Below are 17738 nucleotides of genomic sequence, written 5' to 3' on the forward strand. Positions count from 1 at the left end.
TTGTTGATGGAAGCACTCTGACCTATCTGGTTGAGCCACTTCAGCAGAATTTGATGCAAAGCTTCTCCTGGTGCCTGGGTTTTAGCCCTGATCACTTGAATCTCATTGTCTATGAGGTCCATCTGCCGCAGGAGGCTGTCCTAGGAGTTAATGGGCACAATGGTCCAAGAGAAATTGAAGATTAGCTTCAGGGATGGATGTCAGAAAACATGGGGAACAGGTAAACTGCAAGCCCCTTATAGATGATAGAGGATCCTAAATCAGATCTAGAAGCCAAGGGTAGGGCCTAACAGGCTCTCTTGCCATTACATGAATGCTGTTGGAGCCTTACCACACACAAAGCCAACCAAGAAGCTGGGTGATTGAGAGATGACTCAGCTGTTAAGAGTACTGACTGCTCTACCAGAGGACTTGGGTTTGATTCCCAATACCCACATGATGGCTCACAACCATTTGCAGCTATGGTTTCAGGAAATCTGACACATCTTCTGGCCTCTGCAAGGTACTAGGCATGTAAGCAGCGCCCAGACATACATGCAGGCAAAACACCCATATATACAAAGTGAATTTTTTGAAGTTTTTTTTAAATATACCTTTAAAAAAAAAAAAGGAATCCTCTTGCCAAATATCCCAGTGGCAAAAGGTGCATAGATGTGTGGGTGTACACGTGTGTGCATGCATGTGTGTGTGTGAAGGGTAGTACCATGTGGCATGAGTCACAGAGGGGCACAGTGGAGTGGGTGCATAGTATCTCCTGGAACGGAGGCTGCTTAGGCTGTATTCATGGTGAATGGGGCAGAGGGCAACCCTGTCTGCCTCAGCAGAAAGAACAGAGCAGAGAGGCGGAGGACCTTTCCGTGCAAGCTGGCCTCCCTCACTGCTGCATCAGTGCTACTCGATGGTGGAAAAGGAATGACTGAAAACTTGAACCTGTAGCTGAGTACTGGAAACTCACTTCTGGGGCTGTGATGATGTAACTGAAGTATGTATGCAATGTGTCACCCTCCATCCTGAGAAACAGAAGGAGCAGGAACAGGAGTCCCACTAGCTCCAGGAGTCACAAGGACATATTCTAACAGCCTTATTTAACCAATGACAGGAGGATTAGAGGTGTAGCTTAACTGGAAGAGTAGAGTATTTACCCAGTATACTCAAACCCTGGCTTCAGTCGCATGCATTACAGTGCTGAGTATGGGGGCCGAGAGAGCCCACTGATTGAAGGTTCACACTGCTCGTGCAGAGGACCTAAGTTCTGTTCCCAGAGCCCATGGAAAACTAGCTTCCTTACTAGCTAACTAACGAAATATGAAAGGAAACAAGTGCCATTTGATTCGACTCAATACATATAAAATTCATCAACTCGTGTAGTTGATATCTGAAACATGATTCATGAGATGGCTTCCATTAGTTTTGCATGATGTCTCTGAAGTCAGGTTTGTGATTTGTAGTAAAGCTCATCAAACCAAGTCTGGTCCTGCCAAGAGCTTCTACTCTAAGGACCATGGGTATTAACACAGGCCAGTGCACCATTCTGGAGGACCTAATGGGGGCAGGGGTGGAGACTACAAGAGAGAAGGGAGGGGATGATAGGACAGCAGAAGGACAAACAGATTCTAACAATACCATATGAGGTACTGGTCCCAGTGGAGACAGAAGGGAGGAGAGGGGGATTGATGGCCCCTAAGTCCAGTGGCAACAGTGTAGGCTTTGCGCCCATCATTAGTTATCTCGGCAGAGCACTGCCATGGGAATGACAGTTGGAATACTTGTCCTATTCCCTGGGCTGCTGGGCTATTATTGCCTCATACAAAACACTCACCATCAATTGGGTCGATTCCATTTGCCGGAACTAGCGACTCAGCTTCTGTTGGAGAATCCGCAGCTTCCTCGGATTCCTGTAAAGATACAGCAGAGGCACCCTGGTCAGAGTCAGGAGATCTGGGGCCCAGGCCTGACCCTGATTCCCAGATTTACAACACTGCCCCTCTAAGATAAACTTCATGTCTCCGTTGCTTGATGTTGGTGGCGTTCTGTGACAAGTGGACAACCATATAAGCCTAGCCAAGACCGAGTAGTCCCTCATCCTCTGGGGTTTCCCTTCAGGCCAACATCTCTGCCCCAGGCTTCTTTAAAAAGCTCAATTGGAGACTACAGAGGAGAGAGCTTTGCAAAATCCAAGGTCAGGTTTGTCTTAAGGCTTTACAGGTGTTTCAATCAATAATAACAACACATACATCAACTGTCTAAGTATGGGAATGAAAACATTAATAGCATGGGGCTGGTAGGGTATTTGGTACAAATGAATATTAAATTTGACCATTTAAGAGGTTTTTAATTTATGTTTATGTGTGTCTATGTGGATGTCTATCATGTGTATGAGAGAGGGAGCTGTGGAGGCCAGAAGAAGGTGTTAGGTTCTCTGGAAATAGAATTATAAGCAGTTGTGAGCCACCCAGTGCAGGTGCTGGGAACTGAACCCAGGTCCTCTGAAGAGCAGCAAACACTTTTAACTGCTGAGTTAGCTCTCCAGTCCCTAAATTTGGCTTTTAAAAAACAATTCTTAGCCGGGTGGTGGCAGCGCATGCCTTTAATACCAGCACTCTGGAGGCAGAGACAGGCAGATCTCTGTGAGTTCGAGGCCAGCCTGATCTATAAGAGCTAGTTTCCAGGACAGGCTCCAAAGCTAGAGAAACCCTGCCATGAAACAAACAAACAAACAAACAAACAAAACCATCTTGGAACCAAAGAATACTGTTAATCCCAAAGATGGGAGGAGAAAGATCACCGACCTAATTAGAGTAAGCTTTTTTATTTGTACATACAGGCTGCCTCACCCTAACACCGGGTCACGCATCACAACAGGAAAAGACACTAAGACAAAGACCCAACTTATAAAGGTGACAAAACAAACACACAGAACACAGTGTTGTCAAGAAATAGGATCACATGTCTCTAGAAAAACATAAAACTTTGCTATTTTAAGAAAAAAATCTTGTCTAAAAATGTTGCCTCCCGTGATAAGAAAAAAAAATATATATATTATATATATATATATATATATAATATATATATTGGATTTTTCGAGACAGGGTTTCTCCGTAGCTTTTGGTTCCTGTCCTGGAACTAGCTCTTGTAGACCAGGCTGGCCTCGAACTAACAGAGATCCATCTGCCTCTGCCTCCCAAGTGCTGGGATTAAAGGCATGCGCCACCACCGCCCGGCTAAGAAAAATATTGAATAAAGGGCTGAAGAGATGACTCAGCAGTTAAGAGCACTTACTACCCTAAAGGAGAACCAGAGTTCAGTCCCAGCACCTACATCAGGCACCTCACAAATGCCTGTAACTCCAGCTCCTGGAGATCCAATGCCCCCACTCTGGCTTCTGTGGGCATCGTGCGTGCATAAACACATAAAGTAAATCATTTTTAAAAACTGGGTATTTACAAGATCTCAATACCTACTAGATTTGTTTTTATATTTAATTAAAATTTATTACCATGTGTTTGTGTATGTGCGTGTGTGCAGGTGCCTGTGTCCCACAGTATACGTATAGAGGTCAGAGAACAACTTTTGGAAGCCCGTTCTCGCCTTACACCTTACTAAGGGAAAATCTCTCTTGTTTCTGCCATATTGCATATTCCAGGATAGCTAGCTCACGGGTTTCTGGGCTTCTCCCGTCTCCACCTCTAATCTCGCTGTATGAGTGATGAGGTTAAAGATCTGGACTACTAACATCTGGCTTTTTGTGGGTTCCACTGGTCAAACTTAGGGCATCAGGCTTCCGTGGCAGGTTCTTTTAGCCACTGAACAATCTTCTCCATGGTCCCTTTAATATTTAAGACAAATTCAACAAAAATTTCAACTATTGTTCTGGGCATGGGTAAAAACCCTTACGAATGAATTCTAAATCGTATCTAGGTAAACTGACAAATTTTGAAAAATAAATATCTGCTTATTTTAATACATTAGAAAACTTCATGTGCCACTGACTATTGTGTGTATGTCTGTGAGTCTTTCATGTAATGGTTTTGATACAGTGTAAAAGCTGGAGAGATGGCTCAGCGGTTAAGTGCATTGCCTGCTCTTTCAAAGGTCCTGAGTTCAATTCCCACCCACCACATCATCTGTAATGAGGTCTGGTGCCCTCTTCTGGCCTGCAGGCATACATGCAGACAGAATATTGTATACATAATAAATAAAAAAAATTAAAGAGTTTAAAGAAAAGATCAGAAGCAAATGAAATTATGCTCATCTCTCAGGCAGGGGGCTGAGCAGTGCTCAGAACGGGGTGAGCTGTGTGGTCTTCTTAGTACTCACTGAGACCCTTCCTGCACAGTTTGCATCCTGTCACTTAAGCGGAGGGGCTACTGGCTATTTTTAATGCATTTCCCTTTATCTTCATAAAATAAAAGCTGAATAGAGTTGTAAAAGTGAAATAGACTGGTCCAGGAGGAAGGAAGCCACTGTCAAGATGAATATCTGACTTACAAGTGGGGAGTGGGGGGCTCAATATTTAAATGGAATTGAAAGAATCACATGGTGACTAGGAACCATATCACATCACAAGATAAACTCCATCTAGTGACATAGAAATACGTGAAAAAAATCTCCCCAAGAAATCAGAGGCTCATCTTACTTTGGAGGAAGGGTTTGGGGAGCCTATGAGTAACGGGAAGCAAATGTATCTGCTGATTTTAACCGTTCAAAATGAAATATTAGAACAAACTGAAGGATAAAAATTAGGAACGTGGGGCTACAGAGATGGCTCAGTCAGTAAAGTGCTTGCTGCAGAAATATGAGGCTTGAGTCCAGATGCCTAATATGCCATGAAGCCCAGGCAGAGAGTTCCAGAGGATTTGACACCCTCTTATGACCCCATCAGGCTCTGAAAACACACAGGGTGCACATACATACATTCAGGCAAAATGCTCATACACATAACATAGAATTTAAAAAGTTTGTGTGTGGGGGTGGGGTGGGGGGGGTAGGTGTGCATGGCTGCTCGCACTTATGATTCAAGCATCAGGAAGGTGAGGACCAGGGAATCCCTGAGGCCTGCTGACCAGCCACTTCAGCTAGTGAGTTCCAGATCCAGGGAAAGATCCTGTCTCAGAACATAGCGAGGTGAAGAAGAGAAGTGAGGAAAACATTTGACCAAGACCTCTGGCCTCCACATGCTAATGCCTACATACATGTATACACATATGAGCATATATGTGTAATATAAGAAATTAGAGATCTAGTACCCACATGAGAGAAAATACTTACATAGGAAGCATTTTTTTCCTTACAAAGCTCTTAATAACATTAGGATAACGTATGTGAAAATGCTTAAAACAAAGCCATGAACACGTGAGATAGTTGATGCTTTCCTATAGCAAATTCAGCAGGAAGTGCTAAATGTCTGGTCAAAACATGTGAGCCGATAAAGATGAGAAACAACAATGTGTATGTGACACTGTGTGTGTGTGATACCCTGTATGTGTAAATGTGTGTCTGATTGTGTGTGTGTGTGTGTATGTGTGTGCAGGCATGGATGTGGGTGTCTCTGACTGTGTGTGTGCCTATGGGCGCACCAAACAGCACTCTGTAACCTTAATCTGGAAATTCCTCTTCATGGACTCTTCCCCACAAATGTGATCAGAAAACCAAACAAATGGTGAAAGCAGGAGAAGTATCTGGGCAGACCTGATGGCATAGGTCTGTCATGGCAGCTACTCTGGAGGCTGAGACAGAAGGGCAGAGCTGAGGCCAGCCTGGGCAACTTAGAAAGCTATTGTCTCAATAAAACGCTTTTACAAAGTCACTGAGGATGTAGCTCAGCCATGAAGTCTAGCATGTGTGAGGCCCCAATATGTCAAACAAAAATCAAACCCAAGAACTCAGCCCCTCTTGGCCACAGTATCTGCTCCATGTCCATGTTGCCCCAGGCTCTGAGGACACAGCATGAATATCACAGATACTCAGCATATTCTACAGAATGGCTTAGCCACCACACTTAGGCCATGTGCATCCTGTCCATTGTCGCCCTGTCTCTACATCCCCTGGACCAGAGGATCTGATGACAACGGCCACGTTGTTAACAAACCAGCACTGTCTCCAGTGACTCCCATCCCAGCCATTGTCTATCCAATATATGCTCAAAAAGAGTGGACGGCCATTCTCTGCTGCTTAGGGACTCAGCGTGACCATCGCCCTAAACTGCAGATCCTCCTGAGGGACACAAGTGTGTGGAAATGGCTTTGAGAAGGCAAAGAGGCCACTCAGGAGCCCGCACCCAAGGCCCGGTGCAGGGTCCCACCCATCTCAGTGCGGCCACCCTAGGCTCACAGCCATGATCTGCTGCTGCTGGAACTACGTGCTCTTACCACTGTGCCAAGGAGGTCACACTCCCGCCTGACCCCACCCGCAGAAGCCCGCAGAGTTGCAACATGGTCTGAGGCCTGTGGAAGCTCAAAATAGCCACTTGTTTGAAAGGGGACTCGGAGCCTCAATCACTTTAGTGAGCCAGGACAGCAACCCAGGACAGGTGGAGATGTACCCTTCTCCTTGAGCTGTGCAGCCCCTCAAACATCCTGTTTCTCAGGGCTGGGGAGATGGCTCAGTGGCTAAGAGCACTGGCAGCTCTTCCAAAGGACCTGGGTTTGATTCCCAGAACTCAACTGGTTGTAAACTCCAGTTCCAGAGGATTCGATATCCTCTTCTGGCCTCTATGATCACCAGGCATGCTGTGATGCACAGACATACATGTAGATAAAATACTCATATGCATAAAATTGAAAATGAAAATTAAACTCTGCTTCTCAGCAGAGCTACAACCTCTGAGGCCTTCATTGCAGGAGAGTTATTTTCCGGGTTGGATGTCTGCAGTTCCATGAGAGACACAGCATTTTCAGAGTGCTGTTCACGGCCTAGAAGAGAAGGAGGTTGCCATAGCCAGCGGGCAGGGGACTCATCAGCCTTTTTTTTTTTTATCTGAGCAGAGTGAGCAAGAGGCTCCAACACTGGATTGGGAGGGGTCATTCTTGCTTGGGGCTACCCTCAGGCCAAGGAGGCAGCTGGGGAGAAACTGAAGGAGAATAACACACACACCATCTCTGGTTCTGCAATAACCAGAGCTGTCCCCTGCTCTCTCCTGTCCTGACCTTTATCCTCAGTTGAGGAGTTGATGCCTACTCTATCAGACTTGGTTAAAAGAGCAAGGGAACCATCAGTGAGATGGACTGGTAAGATTCCGGGTTTTTGTGGTTTGGGGGAAGTGGGAGACGGTATATCAATTGCAGGAGCAAAAGAGAAGTCTAGGCTTCAAGGACAATGGAGTTCAGGACACAGGGAGGGCAATTCTAAAGAAGAGCAGGTTAGAGAGATTCAGATTTGGAGTCCAAGGGACCCACCACAGCCAACACTCACCTGGATAGGCTCTTTTCACAAACTGCAATGCTTGCCCCCATGCCCCAGGATTCCGGATAAATACACCTGCAATAATAATAACAAGCAGCGGCAGCGCCACTAAGGGCCCTATGATGAAGCCTAAGTTGAGTCGAGAGTCTTTGGGGACACAAATCCGGTTTGTGTTCGGGGTACAGGGAGTCTTTTCAGATTCTTCATCGGTGCACCTGGGCACAACAAGGAACAAATAAGATTCTGTGAGAAGGCTGCTGGTCAGATGTGGTGAAAGGGGAGGCACCCACTCTGCCCAATGTCCCAGAGATGGTAGTAAAGGAAGGACAGGCTCCAAATTTGTCCCTACATCCAGACACACACACTGCAGTCTTTGGGGAACTCTCTGTAGGCACGGTGGCAACCTTTCTGCCTTTTCTGCAGGGTGTGTGCTGAGCTGCTCTGGACCACAGGGAGATCCTAAGTTAGGAAGAAGGCCAGAAGCCTGTGTGGTCCCGCTGAGCCATGTCCCTTTGTCAGCCTTCAATAACCAGACCTTTGTACCAGGTGGTCAGGGAAGAGTAAATGAACTATTTTCCCTCAAACTCCTGAAGCTGAGACATGGGTTACTGAGAGGACAGGGTCCTGGGGCAAGGCTAGCTGAGTCGGCTCAGGTGCCTCTGAGAACCGTAAGGGAACCACACACACAGAGCCTCATTACGTGTTTTTGCGGGCTTGCAGCACTTTCATCTTCCTAGGCTTCTCAGGAATTCTGAGGTGGTGTAAATAAACACAAGCCAGGCTGTATGCTACTCTCTCTCTTGCTATATTCTATGGAGAGTAGACAAATTATCTGGCCAAGGGAAAAGAACGGGTGGAAAATTGAAGGGATTGGTGGTGGGGGACAGGAACACGGAGAAATTTGCAGTTGGATGTGGAGAGACCACAGCGGGCTCAGAAGACCCCAAATGTTTGGGGATACCGCTGTCAGGGGGGGCGGGGCTGCTATAATGTGGGAATCCTAACACCTTGTAGTGTGGGTTCTCCATGGAGTCAGAAGGAAAGAAAAGGATACAAGGAAGCCTGAGTCTTCTGGGGTTCCCTGGGCTTGTAGGAGTCCCAGGGCCCAGTGACATACTCGGAGCACTTCTGGCAGAATTCAGTAGAATTTTCATCTTTAAAGGTGCCTGGTTTGCACTGGCACTTGGTGTCCTGGGTGGAGTTGCATCTCGCTATTTCATCTTCACCTGTAAGAGTTTGAGGGATGAAGTTTCCTGATTATCATGGTAACACTTCCTTCTGACAAGTTCCTTCTGTTTCAGCACCACTGAACACAGGAAGTAATAACGAGGATCCATTTCTATTACACCACAGCCAGGGCATGCAGACAATGGCTCCCAGAAGCAGCTTTGAGTACTCAGAGTCAGACCAAAGGAACACCATTCATGACCTCATGCATCGGATTTGGGAGGAATGTTCATTTAGATCATGAGAACAGGAGCAAGGGATGTACAGAGGGTGCTCTTCAAGCTCCTGGAAACAGGAGGAGCTTGAAGAAGCAGGGACCGAGTGCTCACACCTACCAAGAGCTCAGAACCTAGAATAAGAGAGCTTAGTCTAGAGCCAGCTGGGAACCCAGCAGGCCCCCACTCAGCCATTCCTTTCTTTGTTACAGACTAAGAAGGTTAATCTCCTTTGTTATTTGATAAGATCTAGGATCAACTGGGAGACAGCCTCTGGGCATGTCTGTGGAGATATTATCTTGGTTAAGCTAATTAGGTGGGAAGATTCCTACACACTGGGTGTACCATTCTTGGACTAGGTTCCTGAACTATATATAAACAGGAGAAAGTGAGCTGAGCACACACATCTATAACTCTCTGAAAACGGGAATTGAGCGGCTGCTTCAAGCTCCTGCCCACTTTGACCTCACTGACTGCACAATGATGGATGGATGAACTGCGAGCCAGTTCAACCCTCTCTTCCTTTGGCTTTTGACAGAGCTTTTGTCTCAGCAAACAGGTAAAGAAACTAAAACAATAGCCTATGACCTCCACACTTTAGCAGGCCCACAGCAGGAAAGATGAAAGCCCATTGAAGTTTCTGTGGAAGGTTCTAGAAGGAGTGGTCTCAGGTCTCAGAGGACCAGAAAGCAGCCAATATTACAAAAAAAGCTGATGCATCCTGAGGGCAAGGATAGATCATAACATGCCACTCATAGCTGGAGACTCTCAGTGGCTCTTTTCCTTTTGAAGCTGGTGTTACATACGATGACCCACACTTTTGACTTCAACTTCTAGAAAATGCAAAGCAGGCCACTACCCGTGGTAACTCAAGATTTGCTACTGGGTATCAAACCCATTGCAGAGTTGAGGAGACTCATGCTGGACCCAGAATGGGATTAATGCCCTATTCCAAAGGTGCAGGACTCCTTCCTCCTCAGCGCTGGAACTCTGGCTGCGATCTCCCTGGTCCACTTAAAACCCTGTATCTATCCTTCAAGGTCCATTTCTAACATCGTGTGCCCTGTGGAGCCCCGCCACTCCTCAGGACAAGTCCTGGCACAGCTGGCACCAGGGCGCTTCCTGTTCCCCAGGTGTGCCAAGTTATATGTAGTGAGTGGTGCGGCAGTGGCAACTGCCCCATAATGCATCTGGGGGTACCAGGCCCTGCTCTCCACAGCGGCAGATTAGTCTCCACCTTATTCTCCACTGATGGTCCCAACGATTCCTAAAACACAGCACAATTAATTCTCCAGGGTTTTTTGTTTTTTTGTTTTTAATTTTTGTCCCATTGAATTATGGACAGGTGGAGAACAGGGTAGGATTAAGAGCAAATTGGGCTGGAATTGAGATTTGTGAGTCCGCAGCAGTTGTGAGTCCCACCTCCCCAGACCGCACCTGTGGGAAAGAGCCCCTTTGTTCTGTACCTGCCGTACAGATGCTGCACTTTATGCACGAAGGCAGAATGTTGGCGTGGCTGGTGTACTCTATACCTTCCATGCAGGGCATGCAGCGATCCTCATCTGACATGTAGGAGCCTGAGGAGGGAAAGAAAGATGATGAAGGGAACTTCAGGACTTCCGGAGCTGCAGGGAAGACCTATGTCCTAGTCAGATGGACCTGGGAAGCGGGGGTGGGGGGGTGGGGAGGTCGCAATTGAGGAATTTGACTGTGGGCTTGTCTACAGAGCATTTTCTCTGCCCACCCTGCCTTGCCTATGCTGCCACAAGACAGATGAGTATTGGGGACAGCTCTCCCATGTTCACAGTTTCAGGGCTCTCTCACCTGCACCTGCCCAACAGGTTGACTCTATTGTGCTGCCCAGGCAATGTACAAGGCCTGGAGGCAGCTTGGCAGCTTCTTTAGGAAGCTTACCTCTGCAGTGGCACCCACAGGCACAGGGAGCAGTCAGAACCTGCAAGGTTGTAATGAATGGGGCTATTCTAAAGAGACACTTGTGACCTCTACCTTTGACTATACAACTATTGAGACACCGTGGTCCAACAAACTGAAAATCTTGTACTGGGGAAAGAAGAAGGACGAAACCCATGGCTGGGTGGAGACAGGAACTTGTAAGGAAAGAGATTTGCAACTTGTCAGGCCACCTTGCAGGACTGAATGGGGCCAAAACAGGAATGGGTCAATAATTCTGGTAGTTGGAGAGATGGCTCAGTGGTTAAGAGCACTGGTTGCTCTTCCAGAGGAGCCAGGTTCAATTCCCAGCACCTACATGGCAGCTCACAGCTGTGTGTAACTCCAGTTCCAGGGGATTTGGCACCCTTGCATAGAGATACATTCAGGCAAAAACACCCATGTACATAAAAATAAACAAATCATTAAAAATATGAAAATAAAGTAACATAAAACTTAATCCTAGACTTCACATCAAAGATGGGTGGGGGTCACTTAGACCCCCTGTCTGTTTCCACTATGGCCACAATGGAAAAACCTCCTTTCTTCTAACTTCCAGTATCAATTAATGACTCTTTTGACTGGCAAAATTACTGAGGATGATGATAGAGTCTGCCTTGCTAGGAATTCCAGAACACAGACTCCGACCTTGATAATTCCAGTATAGGACCAGGCTGGGAGCCACCTAAGGTTCCAAGGAGAGCTAAGATGTGTGAAGAGAATGCGAACACAGCTGGTTTGTACGGTTCCATGACTGTAGCATCCCCAGAAGTCACACAGTGCAATAAGTGGACAGTAACTGGCTAGCAGAGCTGGGGCTCCAGGTCTATACTAATGTGCTCATCTGGCATCAGTGAGGCCCTGGGTTAGATCTAGAAGAAAAAAGAAAGAAAAGAGAAAGGAACTGGATAGCCCAATATAAAAAGGAAACTGGACCCTTACCTGATACTGCATATAAACACCTAAATAGAAGCATAGAAATTCCCAAACTCATAGAAAACATGAAGATAAATCTTCATGACCTTGGATTTAGAAAATATCACTATCTATGACATAAAGGAAATCGGAACTGAAAAGACCAGAAGACTGGAAGAATGTGGAGCTGTGGGGCGGAGGGGTCAGGGCCAAAGACTGGCAATCAATCTAGAAGGCACCTGGTTGACATTTTCCTTCTGATGGGCTCTGCTGCACATTCTGGAGGTCAGCTGGGTGATCACGGACTGACGCGGCTAGCACGCCACCGAAGACGCTCTGTAGAAACAAAGAAGGAACTACCTTTAGTGGCTGCGGGCCTCACCACCACGGGGCCACCTCACATTCCCTTCCCTCCAGCTTCTAAAACGACATGGATCTCAGACCTCCCTCCCTTCTAAAACTGTCCAGTACTTTTGTGTTCCTATTCCTCTTTGCTCCTTGCAGCTGCCCAAGTCCTAGAAACTTGAACTCCTCCTTTCTCTTTTATTCTTTCCTGTTGAAACAAGTTAAGTTTGTATCCATATAGTAGAAACTTAGAGGAAAGCCTTTACAAATTACATGTTCTCAACTAGAAATGACACGCATCCTCTAATGTATTGTCTTGTTTCCCATGTAACTACTTAATCATATGAGTGACTCTTCTCTCGCTCTCTCTCTCTCTCTCTCTCTCTCTCTCTCTCTCTCTCTCTCTCACACACACACATACACACACACACACACGGGGTGGGGGGAGGGAGGGAGAGAGAGAGAGAGAGAGAGAGAGAGAGAGAGAGAGAGAGAGAGAGAGAAAGAGGTTTTTAAAATGCAGTTAAGAACCGAGGAGATGGTTCAGTGGATAATACACTTGCCACACAAACATGAGGACCTGGACTCAGATTCCCAAAACTCATATAAAGCCAAGCAACAATGGCACACATCTGAAATCCCAGGGTTCCCGGCGCTAGACGGGAGGAGGAGATGGAGAACCCCTAGAAGCTCATGGGACAGCAAGCAGCATACTCAACGGAGAACAAGAGAGATCCTGCCTCAAAGAGGTAGGTAAGGGCTGACACGGGAGGCTGCCCTCACACAAACTCATTGAATGTGCACACACACTGAGGGTTTTTAAAATTGATTTTTATTGAGCTCTACAGTTTTCTCTGCTCCCCTCTCTTTTTCTCCCCTCCCCCTTCAACCCTCCCCCAGGATCCCCATGCTCCCAACTTACTCAGGAGATCTTGTCTTTTTCTACTTCCCATGTAGATTAAATCTATGTAAGTCTTTCTTAGGGTCCTCATTGTTGTCTAAGTTCTCTGGGATTGTGGTTTGTAGGCTGGTTTTCTTTGCTTTATGTTTAAAAACCACCTATGAGTGAGTACATGTGATAATTGTCTTTCTGTGTCTGGGTTACCTCACTCAAAATAATGTTTTCTAGCTCCATCCATTTTCCTGTAAAATTCAAGATGTCATAATTTTTTTCTGCTCACACAGAGTTTTTCAAAAATGCATTTACGTATACATATATCTACATCTAGGCCAGCATTCACATTGTCATGTAAACAAATCCAGAATTCTTTTCATCTTGCAAAACTGAAAGTCGGTACCCATTAAAATAGCAAACCGCTCGCTCCTCCATCCACCTTTCCATGCTGGCAACCATTGCTCTGCTTCTCTTCTCCTTCCTTCCTTCCTTCCTTCCTTCCTTCCTTCCTTCCTTCCTTCCTTCCTTCTTCCCTCCCTCCCTCCCTCCCTCCCTCCCTCCCTCCCTCCCTCCCTCCCTTCCTTCCTTCCTTTTTCCAAGTAGCTAAAAAAGTAGTTTCAAAAGTAGCTGAAAGCCAAGAGAGTAAGGAAGACAAGGTTCTTACGCAGGGCTGCCTGGCACTAACCGAACATGTCCTAACCTTGGTTCCTACTTTTATTCTTTTTTTAGACATAGGCATGTTCCACCTCAACAGTGAAGTATTAAAACAGAAGGTGGAGCACTGTAACCAGCCTGGCAAAAATGAATATAAATGTGTGTGTGTCTAAAGAGACACTTGTGTGACTCTCTGACTATTAGAAATTAGAATTGGGGGCTGGAGAGATGGCTCAGCGGTTAAGAACACTGGCAGCTTTTCCAAAGGTCCTGAGTTCAATTCCCAGCAACCACATGGTGGCTCACAGCCATCTGTAATGAGGTCTGGTGCCCTCTTCTGGCCTGCAGGCATACACACAGACAGAATATTGTATACATAATAAATAAATAAATATTAAAAAAAAAAAAAAGAAAAGAAATTAGAATCGGTGGACTCCAAGAAACTGGAATTCCCCCTCAGTAATCTCGTGCTAGCAGACAGCAAAAGTCCAGATTCTTGCCCTACGGGCCCTTTTACTCCTTTTAAATCAATAAATTGCTGAGCCAAATAAACAATGGTGTCACACTGTAAATGAGCTCGCACGTTCTTGCAGCTAAAGTCAAAATCAGGCACTTTTCTCTCCTAACCTTGAGAAGAGAGGTGTCAGAGGCCCGCTCCAGCAGCTAGGCAGGGTCAACCCTCCAGCCCCTGTTTCTAAATTCTTTCTGCCCCGTGGGTTCTGCAGGGTAACCGGGTTCTTTTCCCCTGCCCCAGCTAGTCCCAGGTATGGTGCTCTGGTGAGTTTCACTGAGTCGGTTGGGTTCTTCCTTCCCACCTCTCTGCGCCGCTCCCCACCCCCGCCCGCCTTGGTCTTTCTCCCCTCCGCCCGGGCCCAGTCTCCCACCTAACGTCAGATCCTTCCTTCCACCTTCGGGTTCCCTCACTTACCATCCTCCCCCCAGCGGAGCCCTGCCTCGTCATATCCTCCCCAACCAAGAGTCCTCCGCCCACCTCTTCCACAGCCTGCCTGACCCCATCTTGGGGTTCCCCACCCCCACCCAACCATCGGACCTTCCACCTTTCACCGTCGAGTTCTCCCTCCTCCACAGTGGTGTCCCCCAACAATGTCAGACCTCCTTCCACCCCGCGCCCGTAGGGCACGTGCGCTCCAGGCCGCGGGACACTTCGCGCCACTCCCTGCTGCCTGCTCCGGGACCCGGCAGGCGCTCTCAGCGGACACGGCGCTCTCCCCGGGCGATACTCACCAGTAGCAGGACGACGGCTGGTAACTTGCGCATCTTCGGAACCCTAGGCCAAGGTCTGCGTCCCGGGAGTGGCCTGGGACTTGGGGTGCGACCTGCCCAGGCCGCAGAGGCTGAGGGAGCGCGGCGTAAAGGAGACTTCTTGGAGTTAGGGTTGCGCTGATTCTTGATCCCGCGGCTTCTCAAAATCCACGAAGAGCTGTTTCTTCAGCTCAGAAAAGTTCTCTGAATTCCCGTCCTACAGCATCGTACTTGGCGGGACCTGTCTGCTCGAGCTCCTGGGTTCGTGGAAAACTTTCTAGAAGCTTTTCTGGGAGGAGCTAAATAGCATCCAATCCCTTTCCTGAAACCTGGGAGCAGAGCCGTGAGTCATGCGCATAATCGCAGGGCTCACAAGACTTGAACAATTTTTTTTCTTTTTTTAGAATCATGGCATTTTTATTGTAGTTTTCAAGTCATGGATATGTCCACGATTATAAAACCTCATAATACTCAATAGTTTGGCTGCCCCTTCATACTCTGCCTAATACTATGACTGTCACCCTAGTAACAGAAGGTAAATCTGTGCTTCTATACCGTTTAGAACACTATTTGTACCATCAAGGAAAGCCTGAGTTCACTGGCCACCTGCCCCTTGCTGCCTGCAGACCAGCTGCTCACACTGGACACAGCATAGAGCTGGTCGTAGGAACACCTGCCAGCGCCCTCCGTGTCCAACCACTCAGAAGACTTTTGAGTTCCAGCTTCTGCCCCTGGAGGAGCTGACTCAGAAGGTTGCTACTGTGGTCAGGCCTCTTCCTCTTCCTTTTTTCTATTTCTTTCTTCCTCCTCCTCTTCTTCTTGAATTTGTTATATATATAGTTCCTATGCTGTCAGACTATGTTGAGAACCCAGAACAGGAAATAATAGACTAGATGGTGTTGCTGGGCCCTGGTGATGCACTTCAATGCCAGCACAAGCAAAGGCAGGTAGACCCCTTGAGTCTGAGGTCAGCCTGGTCTACAGAGTGAGTTCCAGGACAGCCAGGACTACACAGAGAAACCCTGTCTCAAAACCACACACACACAGACACACACACAACACACTAGATGGCCTCATCTGCTTACATCAGTGTATTGAAACTTAGTTTGTGCATTTTGACAATTTCAATATCTATTGAATATATCAAACATATATTGAATACTATATATATTATATATATATTATATATATAATATATATAGCAGGCATAGTGATGTCTTTAATCCCAGTACTCAGGAGGCAGAGGCAGGTAAATCTCTGTGAGTTTGAGGCTATCCTGATCTACACAGTGAGTTCTAGGACAGCCAGAGCTATGTAGTGAGACCCTATCTTGAAAAAAAACAAAATAACAACAAAAAAAAAATGATAACAAGAGTTAGAGTTTCCATCTGCCGCAGGTCTTCAGATCTCCAGCACAGTACATCACCGAGCAAACTTCTTCACATCTGTTTCAGCTCGCTTCTTAAGCCACAACCCCAAACAAAATTTGTGGGGGGGTGGGAAGACACATGCTTCTCAAGGAAGTGTGTTGCCTAAAGCCTGAGATGATTCAGTAAGGTTTCTGGTACCCAAATAAAGCATTCAGTTTATTAAGAATCTGTAACTTTTGGAGCTCAGTGTGGTGGTACACTCTTCAATCCCAGCACTTGGGAGGCAGAGGCAAGTGGGTCTGTGACTCTGAGGCCAGCCCATTCTACATAGCGAGTTCCAAGACAGCCAGAGCTACATAATAGAGAAACCCTGTCTGGAAAAACATAAAGAAAATCTGACTTCTCTCAAATCACTCAGCTTCTCCTTGATTGGCTCATATAATGCTAGCATTACAAGAAGCAGCTCACAGTACTGTTGGGAGACACTGTACCCTACTGGCCTCTCCTAGGTGTCCTTGGTCTATGCTGTCAGGATTAAGACAGAGCCATAGAGACATTTGCTGCAGAGAACAGCCAAGAGGAAGAAGACCGAGTAGGGGTGTGTTTGTAACAGGACAGAGATGGCAGGAAACACGAGCCCAGATTCACAAGACAGCGACAGTGCTTACACTGTTTGAGTACCCCTGGAAGTCAAGTCTACTGTCAAGGCTGAGGTGGGGAGATTTTGTATCCAATACCATATATCAATGGTCCTCAACCTGTGGGTCGTGACCCCTTTGGGGGTTGAACATTAGAAATATGAGATATTTGCATTTTGATTCATAACAGTAGCAAAATTAAAGTTATGAAGTAGCAATGAAAATAATTTTCTGGTTTGGGGTCACAACATGAGGAACTGCATTAAAGGGCTGCAGCATTAGGAGGGTGAGAACCACTGCTCTATAGACCATGCTACATTTCTTCCCTTTGGCATATCTGGCATGTTTTATTAGCATAGTGTCCTTCAGGTCCATCCATGTGCTGATGAATGATAGAATTCCTTCTTTTATAGGGTGGACATGAGCAAACTTATCTTTAAACAACAATTTTGGTGATCTGAGTCTAAACCTGAGACTAAGATTTCTGGGTCGTTTAAGAGTTCTACTTTTTGTTTGTGCAGAGCCTCCACAATCTTTCCAATAACTGTACACATTTACATCCCCAACAAACACCCTCTCCCCGACAATACCATTCCATCCTTCCCTTCCATAATCAACACCTCACGAGGTACCACACACCTTTTGTAAATGTTTTCCGAAACATTTGGATGCTATTGCTGGTGAAACTTGTTCCCATTCTTGCTTTGAATTGCTTGCTACATCATCATATAAATATTACCGAGTTTTGTGCACTGGTCAAGGAGTCTATAATCTTGTTACAATTGTATATTATGACCTCATTATAGATTATTTAGAGTTCTGTGTATAGGCAATCATTTTACCTGTCACTAAAAAAAAAAAAAAT

General features: G+C 46.4%; 1 protein-coding gene across 1 annotated transcript in view; it reads right to left on the minus strand.

Moving 5' to 3' along the window:
- Positions 1-17738, minus strand: part of LOC130885240 (tumor necrosis factor receptor superfamily member 10B-like) — a 45515-nt gene that overhangs the window by 1064 nt on the left and 26713 nt on the right. Inside the window, 6 exon segments of the mRNA XM_057786679.1 lie at positions 2-140; positions 6820-6911; positions 7411-7616; positions 8519-8627; positions 10310-10420; positions 11948-12044. Of these exon segments, the coding sequence (XP_057642662.1) occupies positions 2-140; positions 6820-6911; positions 7411-7616; positions 8519-8627; positions 10310-10420; positions 11948-12044 (754 nt within the window).

This window comes from Chionomys nivalis, chromosome 12, assembly GCF_950005125.1.
Source record: "Chionomys nivalis chromosome 12, mChiNiv1.1, whole genome shotgun sequence".
NCBI lineage: Eukaryota > Metazoa > Chordata > Mammalia > Rodentia > Cricetidae > Chionomys > Chionomys nivalis.